At 47.3% G+C, this 18102-nt stretch overlaps 1 protein-coding gene and 2 long non-coding RNA genes across 3 annotated transcripts; all 3 read left to right on the top strand.

Annotated features, from left to right (window-relative positions):
• Positions 1–774: 774 nt before the first annotated feature.
• LOC311436748 (uncharacterized protein) lies at positions 775–9169 on the top strand (the record flags this gene model as incomplete). The annotated part of the gene is made up of 8 exons (XM_084519211.1): positions 775–783; positions 3987–4078; positions 5690–5730; positions 6001–6054; positions 7924–8036; positions 8158–8207; positions 8593–8686; positions 8796–9169. 6 exons carry the CDS (start codon positions 775–777, stop codon positions 8185–8187), a joined length of 339 nt encoding a protein of 112 aa, XP_084375337.1. The 3' UTR covers positions 8188–8207; positions 8593–8686; positions 8796–9169.
• A 1792-nt stretch (positions 9170–10961) lies between these two features.
• LOC311435408 lies at positions 10962–13131 on the top strand. Its single transcript, XR_014692114.1, has 2 exons — positions 10962–12393; positions 13077–13131. It is a non-coding gene; the product is annotated as an uncharacterized lncRNA (long non-coding RNA).
• A 627-nt stretch (positions 13132–13758) lies between these two features.
• On the top strand, positions 13759–16311 carry LOC311435407. The gene is made up of 3 exons (XR_014692113.1): positions 13759–13974; positions 14405–14550; positions 15622–16311. It is a non-coding gene; the product is annotated as an uncharacterized lncRNA (long non-coding RNA).
• Positions 16312–18102: the final 1791 nt, after the last annotated feature.

The following is an 18102-nucleotide window of genomic DNA, read 5'->3' as shown; positions in this document are numbered from 1 at the left end:
CTCTTCTTGAGGAGGTACGTACAAGGACCGATGGAAACTCAGAAGTATTTCATTGAATTTGCTATAAGGGAAGGAGCAAGGTTTGTATAGATACGAATGATTCGGAGTTAAACGCTAACGTTGTTCATGATAGCAAATCTCAGTCTTTTCCAAAACAAGTGTTTTGTTTTGACATACTTAAATTATTACAGTTTCAGCGGTCAAACTGCCGTTGTATTTTTCTGAAGTAAATGGTCGTTACCTAGAGCTGAAGTGTGAAATAGAAAGATACGGGTGGTTATGGAAGAAAGACCCAGAATTTGCGTGGGTTGGGGAAAGATGGCTGTATCAAATTAAATTTGCCATTCTGGCGTCAGAAATGAGGGAAGCTCTTCCATGCTGGAAACAGAGAGCCTCCGCTAATACTGTTTGTCGTGGCCAAATAATACTGAGTTATTTAACTGCTGTTTTTGGAAGAAGAAATGAAATTACTTCCCTAGGTTTAAAAATCGTGTCTTAATACAGCACTTAGAGAGAACGCTAGAGGAGCTAGAGTTCAACAGCCTACCCAACAGAGTTAATCAGGTGAACGGTAGATAATAGTGTACCAGCCAGAGGAATACGGACCGGGAATGAGTTTGCTGTGCCGCAGAAGAGTGGAAGAGGACGTAGCTGTTGCCCTCGCCATCCTGGCGGTCAAGTGATCTTACTGTCAGAGTCCGAGAAGAAGCAGCAGAGCTTTAACTTTACGAACCTCTATCGGCAGAAGCTGGGCTGTAACCTTAGGGACGTGCTATGAAAGGTGTGGCTTTTTTCCTGTGGAGGGTGCTCTTTGCTCAACAGGCTGAAAAAAATAACCATTGCTGCCCCTCCTGCAGGTGGTGAGAATTTACTCACTTGAATACTGTCATTAGCCGTTTTACGTGCAATAGGCAGTGGATCGCACTAAAATGGGGCACTGTCAAATGCACACAGTGTCTGCATTGTGGAGAGATCCCATCTGTTGTGTGTCCCCCCCCCCCCCCCCCCCAATAAAAAACCAACCAACCAAACAAAACTCCCAGAAACACCTGCACTGGTAATATTGCATGTTGCCAGCACAGAGACGAGGGCCTTGTTCCCGAGAACTGCTAGCCATGCCTTTAAACTTGAGATTCAGCGTAGATCGAGAGTAAAGAAACTGCTGTTGTGTTAATGAAAGCTAAAGACAGCCCTGTGACTGTTACCACTTGGTGGTTACTAAACAATCTACCTCAGACTCTCTTCTGTTTTTATCTGCGGACATTATGAAAGCGCACCTGAGGCTTCCCAGGTCCCTGACTTCAGTTCTCTTTCATCCCGTGAGGAGGACGGAGATTCTTCAGGTGGCCTTGCCTTGGCACACGCTGTGCTTTGGAAGCACTAAAAAGAAATGCTTTTAAAAGTGTGCATTTATTTTAATGTTCATACAAAAGAGATTGGTTTTGAACAGTGTTGTTACCGGATCACTAATTTGATATTTTAACTGTATGCATTTTTTTGAACATAGGGGTGTGTGTGTGTGTGTGTGTGTATATGTGTGTGTGTGTATATATATATATATATATAAAAAAAAAAAAATAAACCGTTTTATTAATTCTCGTTAAGTGCTGATCTGAGGAGTCTGTAATGGGCAGCGCTGAATTCCTCCAATTGTCTGTCACCAACAGACCGCTAATATTTTTTGTGAAACCAGTCTGCATATCCTGAAACCCCACTTCTGGTAATAGCTGCGGAATGTGTTTGTTACTTACCTCCCGGTAGCACGTACCCTGGAGCACCTGCCTCATCAGTCAGCTCAGCCTGTACAGGGTGTACATTTTTGCTCCAAGGCTAAAGTGTTAAAGACACCAAGTTCCAGCTTACCAAATCCTTGGTTACCCGAGTTAATATCCTCCCTTCCGTTCCTCTTACTCTTTTGTTCAAAGGTAATGTTGTGAATCACAGAAAATGCAACGAAGACTGGAGCACCTGCACGTAATTAATATTTTCCTTTTAAACGGTAATATGCCAGTAGTAAGTGGCTCTTCAGATAATTTTATTTTCGGTTGTTCTCATTTAAAAACAGTCTCCTGCTCCTTTAACAGCTTTCTTTTAAAAGACAGGTTGAAGTTGTGCTGGCGTTAAGAAGCTCTTCACAAGGTACTGGGGCTGTCCTGAGGATTCCACTTGACCAGCCAGCAGAAGAGGCAGGGAAACATACTTACATTGATGGCCTGAACTTCTCTTCCTATTACTCTTTTTAGTACTAGCCAGCGTGTGTGAGACATCTTTTCCTTCTCCTGTGAAGCAGTGGGCTGGTCTTTCTGGAAGAGGTTGTTTGACCATTGGAATTACACCAGTGAGATTCAAGAAGGAAATAAAATCCAAAAGCAGCAGCGTATCTTTATTACTACGTTAAGTGAGAAAGTGACACTTGGAACGAACTCGTTATAAACAATTCTGAACTCTTTTCTTAGCGGGAACGTACTTATCTGTACCGTTGAACGTACTTGAAAAAAAAAACAAACGAACCACAGGAGTACCTTGGAATACATAGGGCGATTCATCCCTTCAGGATCATTACACGGCAGCTGTATGTCACCACAATACACCTCTTTTGCTTAATGGTGGACTTCTCAGAGGGAATTTACTTGGGTCAGGTATACTGTGTGTATGTGGTTTTATGCACGTAGAACTGCCTGTACTACACTATCTTTTAAATAGGTGGTGGTAAGAGGAGACAGCTTTCTTCTAGTAGATTCTTCCTTAAGTTTCTTTAGTGATTCCGGGGGCGCTCACTTGACCGTGATGTGCCTGACCTGGTTAGCATCTAAACCTCCTCCTCTGATGTGGTACAGCTGTCTGCTAAATTAGTTACAGAAAGATGGTGACTTTAACTCAGCCAGTTCTCTCTTACCTCGCTATTGTTTTATCTGGATAATTTGAATTTGGATTAGAGCAGCGGAGGGAAAAGATGCCTTACACTGAAACGGACGCGAGTCTGTGAGAAGAAAGCCAGGCGTCCTTGGAGACTGTGCCAATGAAAAGGGGAAGAAAAATGAGTGGAATAAATCTGAGTGCACATAGTCCTGCATCCCGAAGGGAGCACAGAAGGAAGGTTGCTTGCTTAGAAGAGCAGTGGATGCTTCGTGCCCGCCTTAAAGAGAATATTAACAGAGAGAATTCTTTGTAAGACAAGCTGCCCCGCGGGGTGTGGGTAGCAAATACGTTGGAAAAAATACAGCCACAAGCTCCGAATGGCACAGTAGGCGAGCTGTGATCCGCCCGACAAGGCCTCCCGCGGGCGCCCTCTGCCGCCACCTGCTGGTTTTAATCGGGTATTGCAGGCGGCCGGGGGGCGCGCATGCGCGGTGGGGCCCCGGGGGCGCCCTCTGCCGCCACCTGCTGGTGGAGAACTAGTACTGCAGGCGGCCGAGGGGGGCGCATGCGCGGTGAGGCCCGGGGGCGCCCTCTGCCGCCTCCTGCTGGTGGAAAACGAGTACTGCAGGCGGCCGAGGGGGGCGCATGCGCGGTGGGGCCCGGGGGCGCCCTCTGCCGCCTCCTGCTGGTGGGAAACGAGTACTGCAGGCGGCCGCGGGGCCGTGCATGCGCGTTGCTTATTACGTCGTTGTTTTTTTTGCTGTGTGATTTCCTACGCTCCTAGATTTTTCTTCATATGTAAATCACACAGAATCACAGATCTTCTAGGTTGGAAGAGACCTCAAGATCATTGAGTCCAACCTCTGACCTAACACTAACGTTTGAGCTAATTCCCGTGGAAAATATTTCATTTACTTTCTTGGTTGTATTGTCCTTTCTATGTTCAAAGCTGAGGCATAAATACGGTAAATTTTGCTTCTAGAAACACCCCAGTTCTTTTGTCTGCACTCTGCATGCTGTAAACTAGGGATAGGCACAAAAAAAAACAAATAAATAAATAAATAAAAGAACACAGCTGCTGCTGCTCCTGCTCTCTTTCTTGTGGTTTGCCCCCTCCTCTTTCCCAGGTGATTGGGTTTGGGTGCTGGGCGGGGCCAAATGGTATAGGAGCCCCAGGCACGGCATCAGAGAGCTCCTTCTGCCCGGGCTGCTCTTTGGGGTCAGTGCTTTGTTGATGCTTCTGTTAGCTACATGCAGGGTTCTTTTGGTGGGTCAGGGTCTGGTACGATCTTTTAGAGGAAACCGATCTAGTAGTATGTGCATTTATTGCTTGAAGCTCTTTGGAGGTGATTAATTGTTATAGCACATTTATGGATAGGATGTCAATGTTATTTTGTGTGTTTGCTTTGTTGTTCTAGGTCCCTCGTGATTTTTGCAGGGTTACAGGGCAGATGCCACCAGATCTACCCCTTTTGTTGTTTTTGTTTTGTTTGATTTTTTTTTTCTTGATTTTTCTTTTTCTTTTTTGGAAGGGGGTTTGGGATTTGAGCATCTCAATTTTGCGGGTTTGGGATTTGAGCGTCTTAATTTATTGGGTTAGGGGTTTTAGGCATAGGACTTCAGGGGTTTAGTGTGGTAAATAGTTTGGGTTAGGTCCGTAGGGGTTTCGAGGATGTTTAGGGATAGGGCTTGAGGCTTTTTTGTGTAAGGGCGGGAAGGGCTAGGGTTACAGTGAGCGCTGTTAAATGTAGTTCTCGAAAACTCGGCCTCTGATTGGCCGTGCTGGCTGTCCAGGGAATTCTGGTAGGTGTAGTTTTCCGGCACCAGGCTTCCGGTAGGCCGTGTTGACTGCCCGGAGCATGCCGGGAGATGTAGTTCTGGGACTCCGAACTTCCGGGAGGCCATGTTGGGTGCCCGGAGCATGCCGGGCAATGTAGTTCTGGGCCTCCGGACCTCCGGGAGGCCATGTTGAGCGCCCAGAGCATGCCTGGAAATGAAGTTCTCGGGAACCAGGGTTGGGCTTAGGGACTAGAGCTGGGGCTAGGGTTAGAGTTTAGGGTGAGGGTTGGGGTTAGGGTTAGGGCTAGTGAATGCTGGTTCTCTGTGTTTGCAGATGACGGTGAGCGTGTTTAAACTAATTCCAGTTGAAGAAGTTTCAGTTACTTGCTTGGTGCCGTTATCAGTTCAACATTAAAAGCTGCAGCAAAAGCAAAAGGGGATTTTTGCTTCTAGAAACACCACAGGTCTCTTGTCTGCTCTCTGAATGTTTTTGAGATAAAACAGATTTTAAAAAACAAAGGAAAGGAAAGGAAAACAAAACAAAACACAGCTGCTCCTTTTGCTCTCTTCCTACTTTCATGTGCTTTGCCCCTCCCCTTTCCCAGGTGATTGGGTTTGGGTGCTGGGCGGGGCTAAATGCTATATGAGCCCCAGGCATGCCATCAGAGAGCTCCTTCTGCCTGGGCTGCTCTTTTGGGGACAGTGCTTTGTTTTTCCTTCTGTCCGTTGCAGGGTTGTTTAGGCAGGCTGGAGTCTATGGATTTCTGGATTTTAAGTGCTTGGAATTCACTTAGGAGAGGGATGTTTAGTAGGGGCTGCTGGCTCAGTTTGGGGCGCGGTTGTCACTGCAGTTATTTTCCTACAGCCAATAGAGTAAAATTCCAGTTTGCCTTTTAGAGGTGCTATAAGTGGGTAAAGAGAACAGATGGAAGCGTGTGCCACGTGGGGTAGGCAAGTGGCTGAGGTACAGGAGGGGATGAGAGCATGTGATTTTTTTTCTGGGGATGAAATGGACTCAATTTTGTTGGTGTATAATCTGTTCTGCTCCTAGATTTTTCTTTCAATGTGAAGAAAAGTTTGAGCTAATTCCAGGTAAGAAAGTTCCAGTTACTTGCTGGGTCGTATTGTCCTTTTAATATTCAAAGCTACAGCAAAAGCGTGGGGATTGTTGCTTCTAGAAACACCCCAGTTTTCTTGTCTGCACTCTGCATGCCGTTGAGCTAAAGCAGACTAAAAAATAAATAAATACAGGAAACACACACACAAAAACCAACAATAACAAAAACAACAACACCAAAAAAACCACACCATTGGGTGATGTGTTGTGAACGCAACGATCATTTAATCCCTTTGTTTTCCCAGGTGGTGTGGATGATACTGGTTGCACTGTTGGAGCTTGGATTTGGAGAGGAACAGGTGAGCATAGTTGTATGTTGCATCAGCAGTAGTCAGCGTTGTGGAGAAGGTGGGCATCATGACCGGCATGCTAGTGAATGCTGGTACTCTGTTTTTGCAGCTGATGATGAGCCTGGCAATTGACTAAGATGACGACCAGTGCCTGTGTATTTCTTGAGGCGGAGGGAATTTACCATGCAGCAACCTGAGAGCTAAGTTGGGGGGCACCTGGTATCTGCATATCTGGGGTGGCTAATGGGAGCTGGGAGCCAGAGCAGCGTGGAGCCAGCTGGCTGAAAATACTTGGTGCCGCTGCGAGGGTGGTTCAGGCTGGGTCACGTTCAGGCTGCTTGTGGCTGGGTCACCAGGCTAATAGAAGCAGCGGGATTATTTTGTAGCGTGAGTGCGTGCGCCAGGCAGGACAGTTTCCTTCTGTTCGTCTGTCCTGTAGTGTTGCTTCTGCAATGTCTGTTCTGTGCTTCTCGGGTCTTGATATCCTTCTAGCTTTTTACACTGGACAGACCAGACAGGCGACTTGGTAGCGGTGCTGAAGGGCCTCAGTGCTTGTTTTGTCATCGTGGCTCTGATCCGAGCACTTCTTGTCTTGCAGTCGCTGCTTGAAGTGCAGTTCTGTTTCAGGTCTCGTGCATCATATTCGGTTTGAGATCGCATCTGTTTCCATCCTCGCTCTTGTGGAAGTCATCTGGGCCGCATCAGGAGCTCTTGCTTGGGAATTGATTTCCTAAGCGTCGTCTTATGTGATTAAGGAGGTATTGGGGAGGCAAGGACAGTCCCCAGACAAGGACTGTATATCTCGAAACAAGACACCGGAACTCACGATAAGGAAGCGGCAGACGGACAGAGAAACAAATGTAAGGACTATAAATCTCAAAACTGGACGTTGGAATTCATTATAAAGACACAACAAAGGGAAGAATTAGCAACAGCCAGCTCTTGCGATTAAGAAACATGCCAACTCAGCGGATTCCTGACCAAAGGTGAAAAGTACAATGTGAGGAAGACTCGGGGTCTTCCTCCCAAAGACCCCTGCCCACGTCCCAAAGGCCCCTGCCCACAGTTCTTGGGAGGCTCTACTCAGGCGCAAGGTGCCAAAAGGCTAATTAGCATGAGAAGCGAGGGAAGGCGGGGGTAGGCAATGAATATGTATAGGCGCCGGTAGAATATTGATAGATTGATTGTATAAATTCAAGACTGCTTTCTGCTTTGGGTATGCACGATAGGTGGAGAGATCCCCCCGTGCATCCAGCGCTGCAATAAAGAATATACCGCTTAAAGGAATTTCGGCTTCGATCTTTGAATCATATGGGGTTTTCAGTCCCCATCCTTCTGGTCTCTTGTCTTGAAGGAAGGCTTTTTAGGCCTCCATCACCCCAGTTCTGGCAGTGTCTTCCAGTCGCGTGTCGTGACATTTGAGTCTCTCCTTGGGTCTGGTGCAGAGCACCTGTTGTGACTTGCTGTTGCCATAGGGCTTCCCTCCGGGGGTCACTTTTTCTTGCGCCTTGTGTTGTGTGTTTTGTTTGTAGTGTTTGTGGCGTGGCTGTGTGTGTATGTGTTTGGTCTGGAGCTGTCCTGCCTGGCAGTTAGTGATGACAGCTAACGTGGCAGTGCATGGGTGTGCTAATACATTGTCCGGACTGTGTTGGCGAAGACATCTGGTCTGCCTCTGCGCACGTACTGAAGGGCAGCAGGCACAGTCATCTCTGTGGTGTTTGTCAGATGTGCGTGTGGGGGGGAAGAGTTGAGCTGCTTGTGAGCAGCTGCTCGCATAGTGCTTGAACGGTGTGCTTGAGGAGGAGGTCTGTGGAATCTTGAAAGCTTACAGATAAGGGGTTTTTGAAACTTTTATTTTTATTTCTCTCCTGTCCCCAGTAGAGTGTAAACCTTTGGAGGAACCTGTCACAGGAAAGAGCTCCTTCCGGAACTGTTCAGCGCTCCGTAGGCAGCTCGGTGACTGGCTTGGTCTACTTCTGAGGTGTGCTGAGGTATGGGGGCTGCTGTTTCGAAATGATAATATTGTAAACGGGGTCCCTTTGTGTTGTTGAGGGATGGGTGCTAATGCTGGCAGCTGAATGATTATCTTGTGACCGTTTTCATTTGTTAAAGCTGAAACACAGTGTACAACGCGGGACTTGACCGGAGCTGCTTTTGGCAAGGTGAGCGATGAACAGATGTAGCAGGTACTTTAGGGGTGCAGTTGTCACTGCAGTTACTTAACTGCACAAAGTACAGTAAAAATCCTGTTGATATTTCAGGGGTGTTGTAGCTGGCCTAAGAGAGCAGATGGAAGCATCTGCCTCGAGGGCAGGTGAGGGAGCAGAGGTTAGGGAGCAGATGAGAGTAACTGTCCCAGCTGTGCTGTGGCTTTGGATGCTGCTTCAGCCTATGCTTTTCTTTTTGTTTCACAGGTGTGTCGCACAGGCTCAGAGGGGCCAAGCTGCACTCTGAAGAGCAGCACGGGAAGGGCGGGCTGTTTGTGAGCTGGATTGGAGCAGAACTGCCAAGTAGCACGAGGTGACTGCGAAGGGTCTTGCTTTGCAGGTGCCATGGCAGGCTCTCCACAGAAGCGGTTGAGGATTTGAGAAGAGGTTGCAGATCATCGAGGAGCGACACGTGCAGGGACGGCTTGAAAACGGTATGGCTGCTTTCTCTTCTGTTTATCAGGTGTCCCAGGCGACGTGGGCTGTGATGTTAGCCTTTAGGATCGGAACAAAGCAGGTGCTGATGGCGGTCTTCTTCGGTAGGCAAAGAGGTGCCCGAAGCCCCCTCCTGTGCAGCCTGAGCACGCCTCGCTGAGGATGAAGCTTGCTTTCCAGCAGTTCTGGAAACTGTGTTGAGGCTGAAATGCTGCGTCTGTGTTCGGGTTGGGGTTGCACCTTGGTGAGTGTAGGGATGGGTTTTAAGTGGGTGCAGCGGAGGGCCCGGCCCCAGTGTCCTGTAGTGTGTTTTGACCCATCAGCATAGCCTTTTGGTTCTCAGATAGCCTGCTGAAGTAAGTGATTTTTGCTGCGAGTGGAACGGAATTGATTTTGTTGGCGTATAATCTGTTCTGCTCCTAGATTGTTCTTTCTGCGTAAATAAAAGTTTGAGCTAATTCGAGCTGAAAAAGCTTCAGTTACTTGCTTGGTTGTGTTGTCCTTTCAATATTCAAAGCTGCAGCGAAAGCATGGGGATTGTTGCTTCTAGAAACACCCCAGTTCTCCTGTCTGCCCTCTGCATGCTGTTGAGCTAAGTCTTATAAATAAGTAAATAAACCACAGCTGCTGCTCCTCCTCTTTCTACTTTCATGTGCTTTGCCCCTCCCCTTTCCCAGGTGATTGGGTTTGGGTGCTGGGTGGGACCAAAAGGTATATGAGCCCCAAGTATGCCGTCAGAGAGCTCCTTCTGCCTGGGCTGCTCTTTGGGGGTAAGTGCTTTGTTTTTCCTTCAGTCAGTTGCCGGGTTCTCTAGGCAGGCTGGAGTCTATGGATTTCTGGAATTCTAAGGGCTTGGAATTCACTTCATAGAGGGATATGTAGCAGAGGTTGCTGGCTCACTTTTTTTTTGGGATGGTGGGATACGCTCCTGTGTTTGATCTGTATTTTAATCTCTAGATGAATCAACCCACTTGTGTAACTCTCCAGAGGACTAAAACCAGCTTGATGACATGCTACAAGAGGCTTGACCGTGTTGGTGCAGTATTACCAAGAGACTGAGCAGGGTCACCTTTTTCATCTGCAAAGGGTATGTCTGTCATTACCCCTGCCGGGGCTGCTATGCATTCACGGCCTTGTGGCATTTGTGGACTTCAGTTTGTTTGTTTGTTTGTTTGTTTTATTTGTCTGGCTCCGGTCTCTGTGTTTGAGTCCTCTGCATGTGCCGCACTGTTTGCGTATCCATTGTGGATGTGACCTTCTCTCTTTGTTTCTTGTAGCTCAGGGCGTAGGCACGGAAGCTTGAACGAAGCATGAGGGTGAGTGGACAGCAGTGGGGGCCCCGAGTTGCTCGGTGGACTGTGTGAGTCTGCTTCAGCTGTCGGGCCGGCTTTGCAAGTGCCTTGCGACAGCAGAGTACGTCTCCTGCCACGTTTCTGACACGTGCCAGACGTCAGCGGTTCCAGGGTTCCAGTTCCTGAAATGCTGGAGATGCTCGGAGCACGAGAGGAGCTGGGGCGGCTTCGGGGGGCTGGGGGAGAGGGGACAGGGGAGAGGGGGGCGGCTGCGGCGGCGGGGGGGGGCAGAGAGGGCAGCAGGAGGAGGTGCCGTTGCGTGCGCGTGGCCGACGCCCCTCTGGATTGGCTGGACTGCTCCGTCCCGAGGCATGCTGGGAGCTGTAGTTCTGCGCTGCCGGGCGGCCACGTGGGCTCCGGGCTGCGCGGCCGGGCCGGGGCCGGGCCGGGGCCGGGCCGTGCGCGCCGGGAGGCGCAGGTTGCCGCTGGCGGCGAGCGCGGTTGCCGGCGGTGAGGCGAGCGAGAGCCTCCGGGGGTGCCTCCTCGGAGCGTCGGGCCGGCAGGGGCGGGGGGTGTTGAGGCCGGGCGCGGGTCCTCGCTGCGCTTGATCGTTGGGCTGCGCCGCGCCGCGCCCCGGAGGCTTTCCTCTCCCTGCGTCCTGACAGCCGGCTCTCTCCTTGTGCTGCGGTTCACCGGGGCAGAAGCAGCTCCCCGCCGCTAGGACCCCTGCGGGGTTTGTTGCCGAGCGAAGGTGGGGCACCGGGTAAAGCGAGGAAAGCCGCAGCTGGCGTGCTGCGGTCGCAGGGTTCTCAGGAGAGAGAGCAGCCCGTCCGTCCCGACTGCCCAGGTAAGTCGCAGCGACCTCGGGGTGGAATCAAGGCGTGCTCGTAAGCTTCCTGCAGCCCCGGCTCCAAGGCTTCATTGAATTTGCGGAAGCGCGAGCTGCTCGGCGCTGGGAAGCGCAAAGGGAAGGAAGGCACGTAGTGCCTGCCGAGTCGTAGTAGCCTCTTAGACCTAGAATGAACTGGCCTGTCAGGCTCTGTCTGTTGCTCAGTCTTTGGTACGAGAGGCTAAACTTTGTCCCGCCTCAGCTTTCGGAGTTGTCCTAGGAATAGACCGGTGCTTGCGGGGCTTTCCAGGACGCTGGTTGCGGTCAGTGAGGACAGACGTGAGAGGCAATTTCTGTCTGTCTGTCTGTCTGTCTCTTGGTTATGTCCCAAGAGTTTTGCTTGAACTGTGTGCAATAAAGGAGGCCTTGGGCCTGTACTGAGCAGCGAGAGAGAGCAAAACTCTGCGTAAGCACTGGCCGTGGCAACGTTGCTTGGGAGTTGAGCGGCTGGGGGTCTTTCCAGAGGTGGGGGGTCTTCCCAGCGGAACTCGGTACGCAGGCAGAAACGTGACCTTCGAGGTCTTTGTTTGTCTTGCGCTGCAGCTGTGGTATTTGCCCCATAACTGTATGGAGTTGCTGAATTCTAGAGGGGATGATGATAGAGACGTCCCTGGTTCAGCCTTTTTTTGCCGCAGTCCTTGCAGAAGTTGTGGAAAAATGAGTAGTATCCTTCTCTTTAAGTTCACCTTTTAAAGAGTTCTTCCTGCAGACTCCTGTCTCCGTGGTTTAGGTACGTGATTTGTGTGAAACAGAGCCAGGCTTTCCTGTTAACGAGTGCCCTGATTGAAATTCCCTGTTGTTGGAGAACAAGAACCATCAGTGGTGCTTGGCAGTTTAAAACCTCTTGGCTTACGCAAAGGCTAACTTGCCAAAGCGAATGGGAAGTAGCCTAAAGTTCAGTAAATGCGCTGAATAGAAAAGGCCGTCTTCTTGACGGGAAAAGAGCTTTGCAGAACGTGAGCTTTGTTTCCCGTAGGGCTCCCTGCTTGCCCACCTGTTCAGCGATTACTGCAGGCTTTGACTGGTCCCCTCAGGCCCAATATCGCACACGTGCTGTGCTGCAGACGGTGCCTTAGCTTCCTTGCCGTCTCGTGCTGCGTTACTTGTACCTGCGGAAAACTTACTTCAGTGTCACAGAAACCCCGTGGGAAGCGTTCCCGACTCACGCCGGTAGGACCATCCCGTCGCGGCTGGTAAAATCCAGGAGCAGGACGATGCTTGGAAGAACGTCACCTATGGAGGAGAAGACAACAGTCTCCTTCCTGTTAGGCAACAGGTTTCCAAGACTGGTTTCCCCACCCCCCTGTGCGTTTTGAAGGAGGCAGTCCCTAAGCTGATGCAATCCAACTATCCAACTGCATCTAAGATGCTGGTTGTTACTTCCATAAGCTATAAAGGAACTTAATGTGTTCTGTGTTTTTAGGTCGAGGCTCGTGTGCGTGAGTTTGGCTTGTCGCGATGGCCGGTGTAGATGATCGCTCACGTGCCCCAAAGCTCCTTGTGCTGATGCTGGATCTGCCCCACGGTAAAGGACCGCATGCTGTGTGTTCAGCTTTTCTTCCTTACCGTGTCGTCCGTATGTATGTATGTATTTACTTCTCTGAAGGAAAGGGTGGATTTTTCGTGGGTCCCTCTGTGCGCGTCTCGAACCAGGCTGCAGTAAATACGCGTAAGCGAGTAGGCTGCTGCAGCGCGTCCTGGACAGTATCAGGGTGCTACTCTGCTAGCAGTGGAGAGCTGGGTGAAGGTGCCCAGGGTAAGGGCTTGTTCTGCCTCAAGTTGAACAGAAAGTTTCAGGAGTTGAGCATCCCAGGGGATGTTTGTAGGACTGCTGTTAGACGATAAAGGTTCGGATGGCTGTCGACGAAGGGGATTTTGTTGGTTCTTTTTCGATAGCTGTTCCTGCCAAAGATCGCGTCGGTCACAAAAGGTAGTAGTAACCTTGCGGTTTCTATGTTCTGTAGCGTTTGTACTAAAATACACTGGCAGATGAATAAATGAGCAGGTACAAATACACGTGACTCTATAGCTGAGACTAAATAACGTGCAGTTTCTTCTGTGTTTTATCTTTCAAAGCACGTTGTTGCTGAGCGCCTGAGCTTTTTGCTCGCGTTACCGAGGAAAGGAATGGCAGTGCTTCTTCCCCCCTCATCTCTCTTTTTTTTTTTTTTTTTTTCCCCCCCCTCTCCTCTTCTTCCTCGATGACAGGGACTCGAAATGTTTTCCTCGGATGTCCACGTGAAAAACGAAATAAATAAATAAATGCTGATGGTGAAGACACTGACAGAATTGGGTGACGTTTTCAAGGTAGAGGAGGGGCGAAGAATGTGGAAATTCCTGGTACATTAGTGGTGCTCTGTTAACAAAACTGACGTATACGCCACTTGCTGTTCCTAGTTTTTTGGTTTGGTTTTCCTTTCAGTAGTCTCCCCGAAGGCTTTTGCGGACACACGGTGTATCTTTTCTGTTCTTCCAGTATTCGTTTGTCAGGAAAGACGACCGTGCAATCCGAGGGCTGTGGACAACCGTCTACCAGGTGGTTGTTGCAGCCTCCATCGGTCATGTTATTTGTGCTTTTAGCTCGCCCTCTCCTATATCTTGAGTTGAATTTCTTTTTTTTTTTTTTTTTTGGCAACGCTATGTTTGCAGTGATAGCATTGCTGCCGAGGTATTTTTGACTAAAAATGATCTTAACTGTAGTAGTGAATTCACAGAGTGTGGCTTTGTGTAACGACTCCCGCGATCACAACTTTTTTTTTTTTTTTTTTTTTCCTTTGTCACAGATAGGAGGAAAGCTCTTTCCGGAGAGATGGAAAGAAAGTTGTTTCAGAATACGTTCAGAATGTCTGAAGTTGTTTTGGAATTTTGTTTTGTTTTGTTTTGTTTTTTAGTAGTTAACGGTAGTACAGCCCACAGAGCAATTTCTTTGTGCGTGAGAACTCGCGGGTTAACTGAAAGTTACTTGTTTTATTATAAAACTAGGATTTGAAGCCACGGGCATTCAGAAATGCATATGATATGTCTTGTCACAGTCTTCTAGATCAGCTAACCGGAATGAGAACCAATCTTCTGAAAACACACAGGGATATCGTGGGGCAGGATGAAGGTAAATGGACACAATTATTTATTAATATTCTGGTACAGCTATTTAATTCACCTAAGTAGTGTTTCTGTCCTCGGTGTGGGAGAGGAAGTAGACTTTGCATCGTTTCTTGGGTCAGTCGTCCTTCCCTAGATTCCGAAGGAAAAGAATGAAATTTCTGCCTTCTGTCACAAAACATGTTGTGCGTGCTTGGAATTTGAAAATTCAGTTTCATGGGTGAGCTTTCCTGTGCAACAGGATGCAGTAGATGTTCTTATAGTGATGGTGAAAGGAAAGAGGGGCTTTATTTGCCTTTTGCTTTTCCTTTGTTTTGTAGAGGGAGGAAATAGTGATTTCTAGATCTTAAATGCTAACACTGGAAATGGAAGCATGCGAGGCTTGTATTTCCTTAGTCTTAAGGTAGACTAAATTTAGATACCTTGTTCTGCTGCAGACTGCCTTCACGGCGTTCCTGTTGCTCAAAGGGGAAATCATCAGGAGTAGTTGAAAATGATGCCTTCACCCCTTCGGGAGATTGATCCAGATCAACCAAAAAGGCTTCTTCATACACTTGGCAGTCTGTTCAAACAGGATGAGAAGGTAGGAGAAGTCTTGCTATCTGCTGTATCATTATTTGAAAAGTAACTGAATTGTAACACGGAGGCAAATACTCTGGTAGTGAATTGACGAAGCAATTGTTTTTTACTTATATTAAAAAAAAAAAAAAAAAAAGTCTTTTCAGGGTACGATGATAGATGAAGCAGATAAATTTGTTGCTGGGCCTCAGAATAAGATCAAGCGTCCTGGAGAGCCCAATACTCCAGCATCACTAAAGAGAGAAGGCGTAGCACGTCGCCGCTATTGCGACGGCCACAGTCACTGTTGTGACAAACCATGTTGGTGGGAAAGGGCCACCCTGTGCTGCTGGATCTCCGTCACCATATCTGAACCTCAAAGGCATGCCAACAAATAAAAGTATGTTGGAGTTGTTGTAGTACAGGAACTTGTGTGGTCATAAATGGACATAATGTGCAGGAAAAAAAAAAAAGGTCTCCGTGCTTTCTGTGTTAATTCAAAAGGACACGTAAGTTTTAGAGTTAATTGGGACTGAATTTCTTTGGTCGGCTTAGACAAACAGGCTGTTGCTATAGGTAACGAAGTCCTGAATGAGCAATAATTTGGAACTGTTTCTAAAAAGTGCTGAAACCTTTCACCACGATGGTTTGGCGGTAGCAAGGATTTCATTTCAGCTTTTAATTCTCATTTGTGTATTCTATAGTGGGGAAGGGAGAAGTGGGGAAGGAAAGTGTGTAAAAAAAAAAAAAAAAAATTTTTAAATTTCTCACAAATAGTAATTTACCCACCTGTTGCAGCAGAGTCGAAAGAAAAATTTGCTGGAACTCGGGGAAGGAGGGGAAACTTTAGTTTACTTTAGTCACTGAAATGGGAATACAGCAAATAACTTCACGACAGTCATATGAGACGGTAGCAGCCCAAAAGGAGGTATTCCTGTGGTTGCGTCAAAGGGTGAATAAAACTACTGAAGTGATCTGACAGTGCTGAGTAACTCTCTCCACAGTACTTTCAACAAGAAGGGATGCAGAATAACGTCCTTCTGTGTTTTTTGATCCTGCAGTTATATGCACTACTAAGCTCCTTCTTAATTTTCAGACACTGGTATCAGTACTGTCCAAGATGGTAATGGAGAGAAGAAAGCAGAAAACTGTCAGTTGCTGGAAAAGCAAATTGATGGCTTGTCTGTGCAAATGGCTTCTTCGGTTCCAGCTGTTAAGGGAGAGGATGAAATGTCACCTGGTGACTTAGACTCTCTACATGATGAGTTCAATTGCTTAAATGATGCAAAGACGGCTTGGATCGTAAACCTGGTACCAATGCACTTGTTCGAGGGCCTCTAAATTACAGCGTGGCTGGAGATGACCAAAAACGAGTGATGGAGTCTACTTCTGAATCTGTGCCAAATTGATTTAAAATAACACCTACGATGTTGGAGGGAAGCGATGCTGGCATTAAAATCAGAGTGGTGAAAGAGGTTCGCAAACGTGGAAGAAGTAAGTTCTTTATTAGTGTATTAAAAATAGGCTAGGGGTACAGAAGACTTTTTCTTGAAATGAGGATCTATTTTGAAAATAAAACCTCAGATTTGGAATGATTTTTGATTAGTCGTGTACAAGTAGTGGAAGAACAAGAAAGTAAGTACATGTATTCACAGTCCAACTTTATATCCTCACTGTCCTTACTGCAGCACTCTTAAGCAGGCTTAGTCACAGCGCCATTCGTGTTTTCATAGTTGGTTCAGAGAAGAAAACACAGAAACCAATGAAAAAATACTGTTGTTTCACATCTAAGGTGTCCGGTTCATTCTTTGGCGCTACTTTTTTTTTTTTTTTTTTTTTGTTAAACTTTATACGAGACAATCGTGCTCATGCTCCACATAGATCGGTCATCTTGTAAAGAGTAGTTATCTTAAACCTCTGCTTTCAAAAATGACAGCTCTAGGTTGAAACGTGGCTCGGTATCCCTTTGTTTCTATTAACTGCTGATCATGGCAGCGTGTTCGTGGAGATACAAGGCTTCTCTGCTGATTAAACCTAGTCTGCATTTTCCAAGGGCAGGTGTTTCTAGATACTGCTCTTTTAAGAGAACAAAATTCAGCGTTACATTTGAATATCAGCTAATCGATATCACTTCAAATTATTGGTATGCTGGCTTTTTTTTCTTACGTGCATTACTGTATGCAGAAATGGGAAACTCTAGGCTTTGTTGTTTTTCCTTTGGCTGTTGAGATTTACTGAAAATGCATTTACAAGATCTGTTTCTAATATCCGTTTGGATCTCTTCTTTAAGATCGTGAAAAAAATCTTCTCTCTTCTTGAGGAGGTACGTACAAGGACCGATGGAAACTCAGAAGTATTTCATTGAATTTGCTATAAGGGAAGGAGCAAGGTTTGTATAGATACGAATGATTCGGAGTTAAACGCTAACGTTGTTCATGATAGCAAATCTCAGTCTTTTCCAAAACAAGTGTTTTGTTTTGACATACTTAAATTATTACAGTTTCAGCGGTCAAACTGCCGTTGTATTTTTCTGAAGTAAATGGTCGTTACCTAGAGCTGAAGTGTGAAATAGAAAGATACGGGTGGTTATGGAAGAAAGACCCAGAATTTGCGTGGGTTGGGGAAAGATGGCTGTATCAAATTAAATTTGCCATTCTGGCGTCAGAAATGAGGGAAGCTCTTCCATGCTGGAAACAGAGAGCCTCCGCTAATACTGTTTGTCGTGGCCAAATAATACTGAGTTATTTAACTGCTGTTTTTGGAAGAAGAAATGAAATTACTTCCCTAGGTTTAAAAATCGTGTCTTAATACAGCACTTAGAGAGAACGCTAGAGGAGCTAGAGTTCAACAGCCTACCCAACAGAGTTAATCAGGTGAACGGTAGATAATAGTGTACCAGCCAGAGGAATACGGACCGGGAATGAGTTTGCTGTGCCGCAGAAGAGTGGAAGAGGACGTAGCTGTTGCCCTCGCCATCCTGGCGGTCAAGTGATCTTACTGTCAGAGTCCGAGAAGAAGCAGCAGAGCTTTAACTTTACGAACCTCTATCGGCAGAAGCTGGGCTGTAACCTTAGGGACGTGCTATGAAAGGTGTGGCTTTTTTCCTGTGGAGGGTGCTCTTTGCTCAACAGGCTGAAAAAAATAACCATTGCTGCCCCTCCTGCAGGTGGTGAGAATTTACTCACTTGAATACTGTCATTAGCCGTTTTACGTGCAATAGGCAGTGGATCGCACTAAAATGGGGCACTGTCAAATGCACACAGTGTCTGCATTGTGGAGAGATCCCATCTGTTGTGTGTCCCCCCCCCCCCCCCCCCCAATAAAAAACCAACCAACCAAACAAAACTCCCAGAAACACCTGCACTGGTAATATTGCATGTTGCCAGCACAGAGACGAGGGCCTTGTTCCCGAGAACTGCTAGCCATGCCTTTAAACTTGAGATTCAGCGTAGATCGAGAGTAAAGAAACTGCTGTTGTGTTAATGAAAGCTAAAGACAGCCCTGTGACTGTTACCACTTGGTGGTTACTAAACAATCTACCTCAGACTCTCTTCTGTTTTTATCTGCGGACATTATG

This window comes from Aythya ferina (genome assembly GCF_964211825.1).
Source record: "Aythya ferina genome assembly, chromosome: 4".
Taxonomy (NCBI): Eukaryota; Metazoa; Chordata; class Aves; order Anseriformes; family Anatidae; genus Aythya; species Aythya ferina.
The sequence above is the reverse complement of the archived record's forward strand: the minus strand, read 5'-3'. Positions and strand labels throughout refer to the sequence as shown.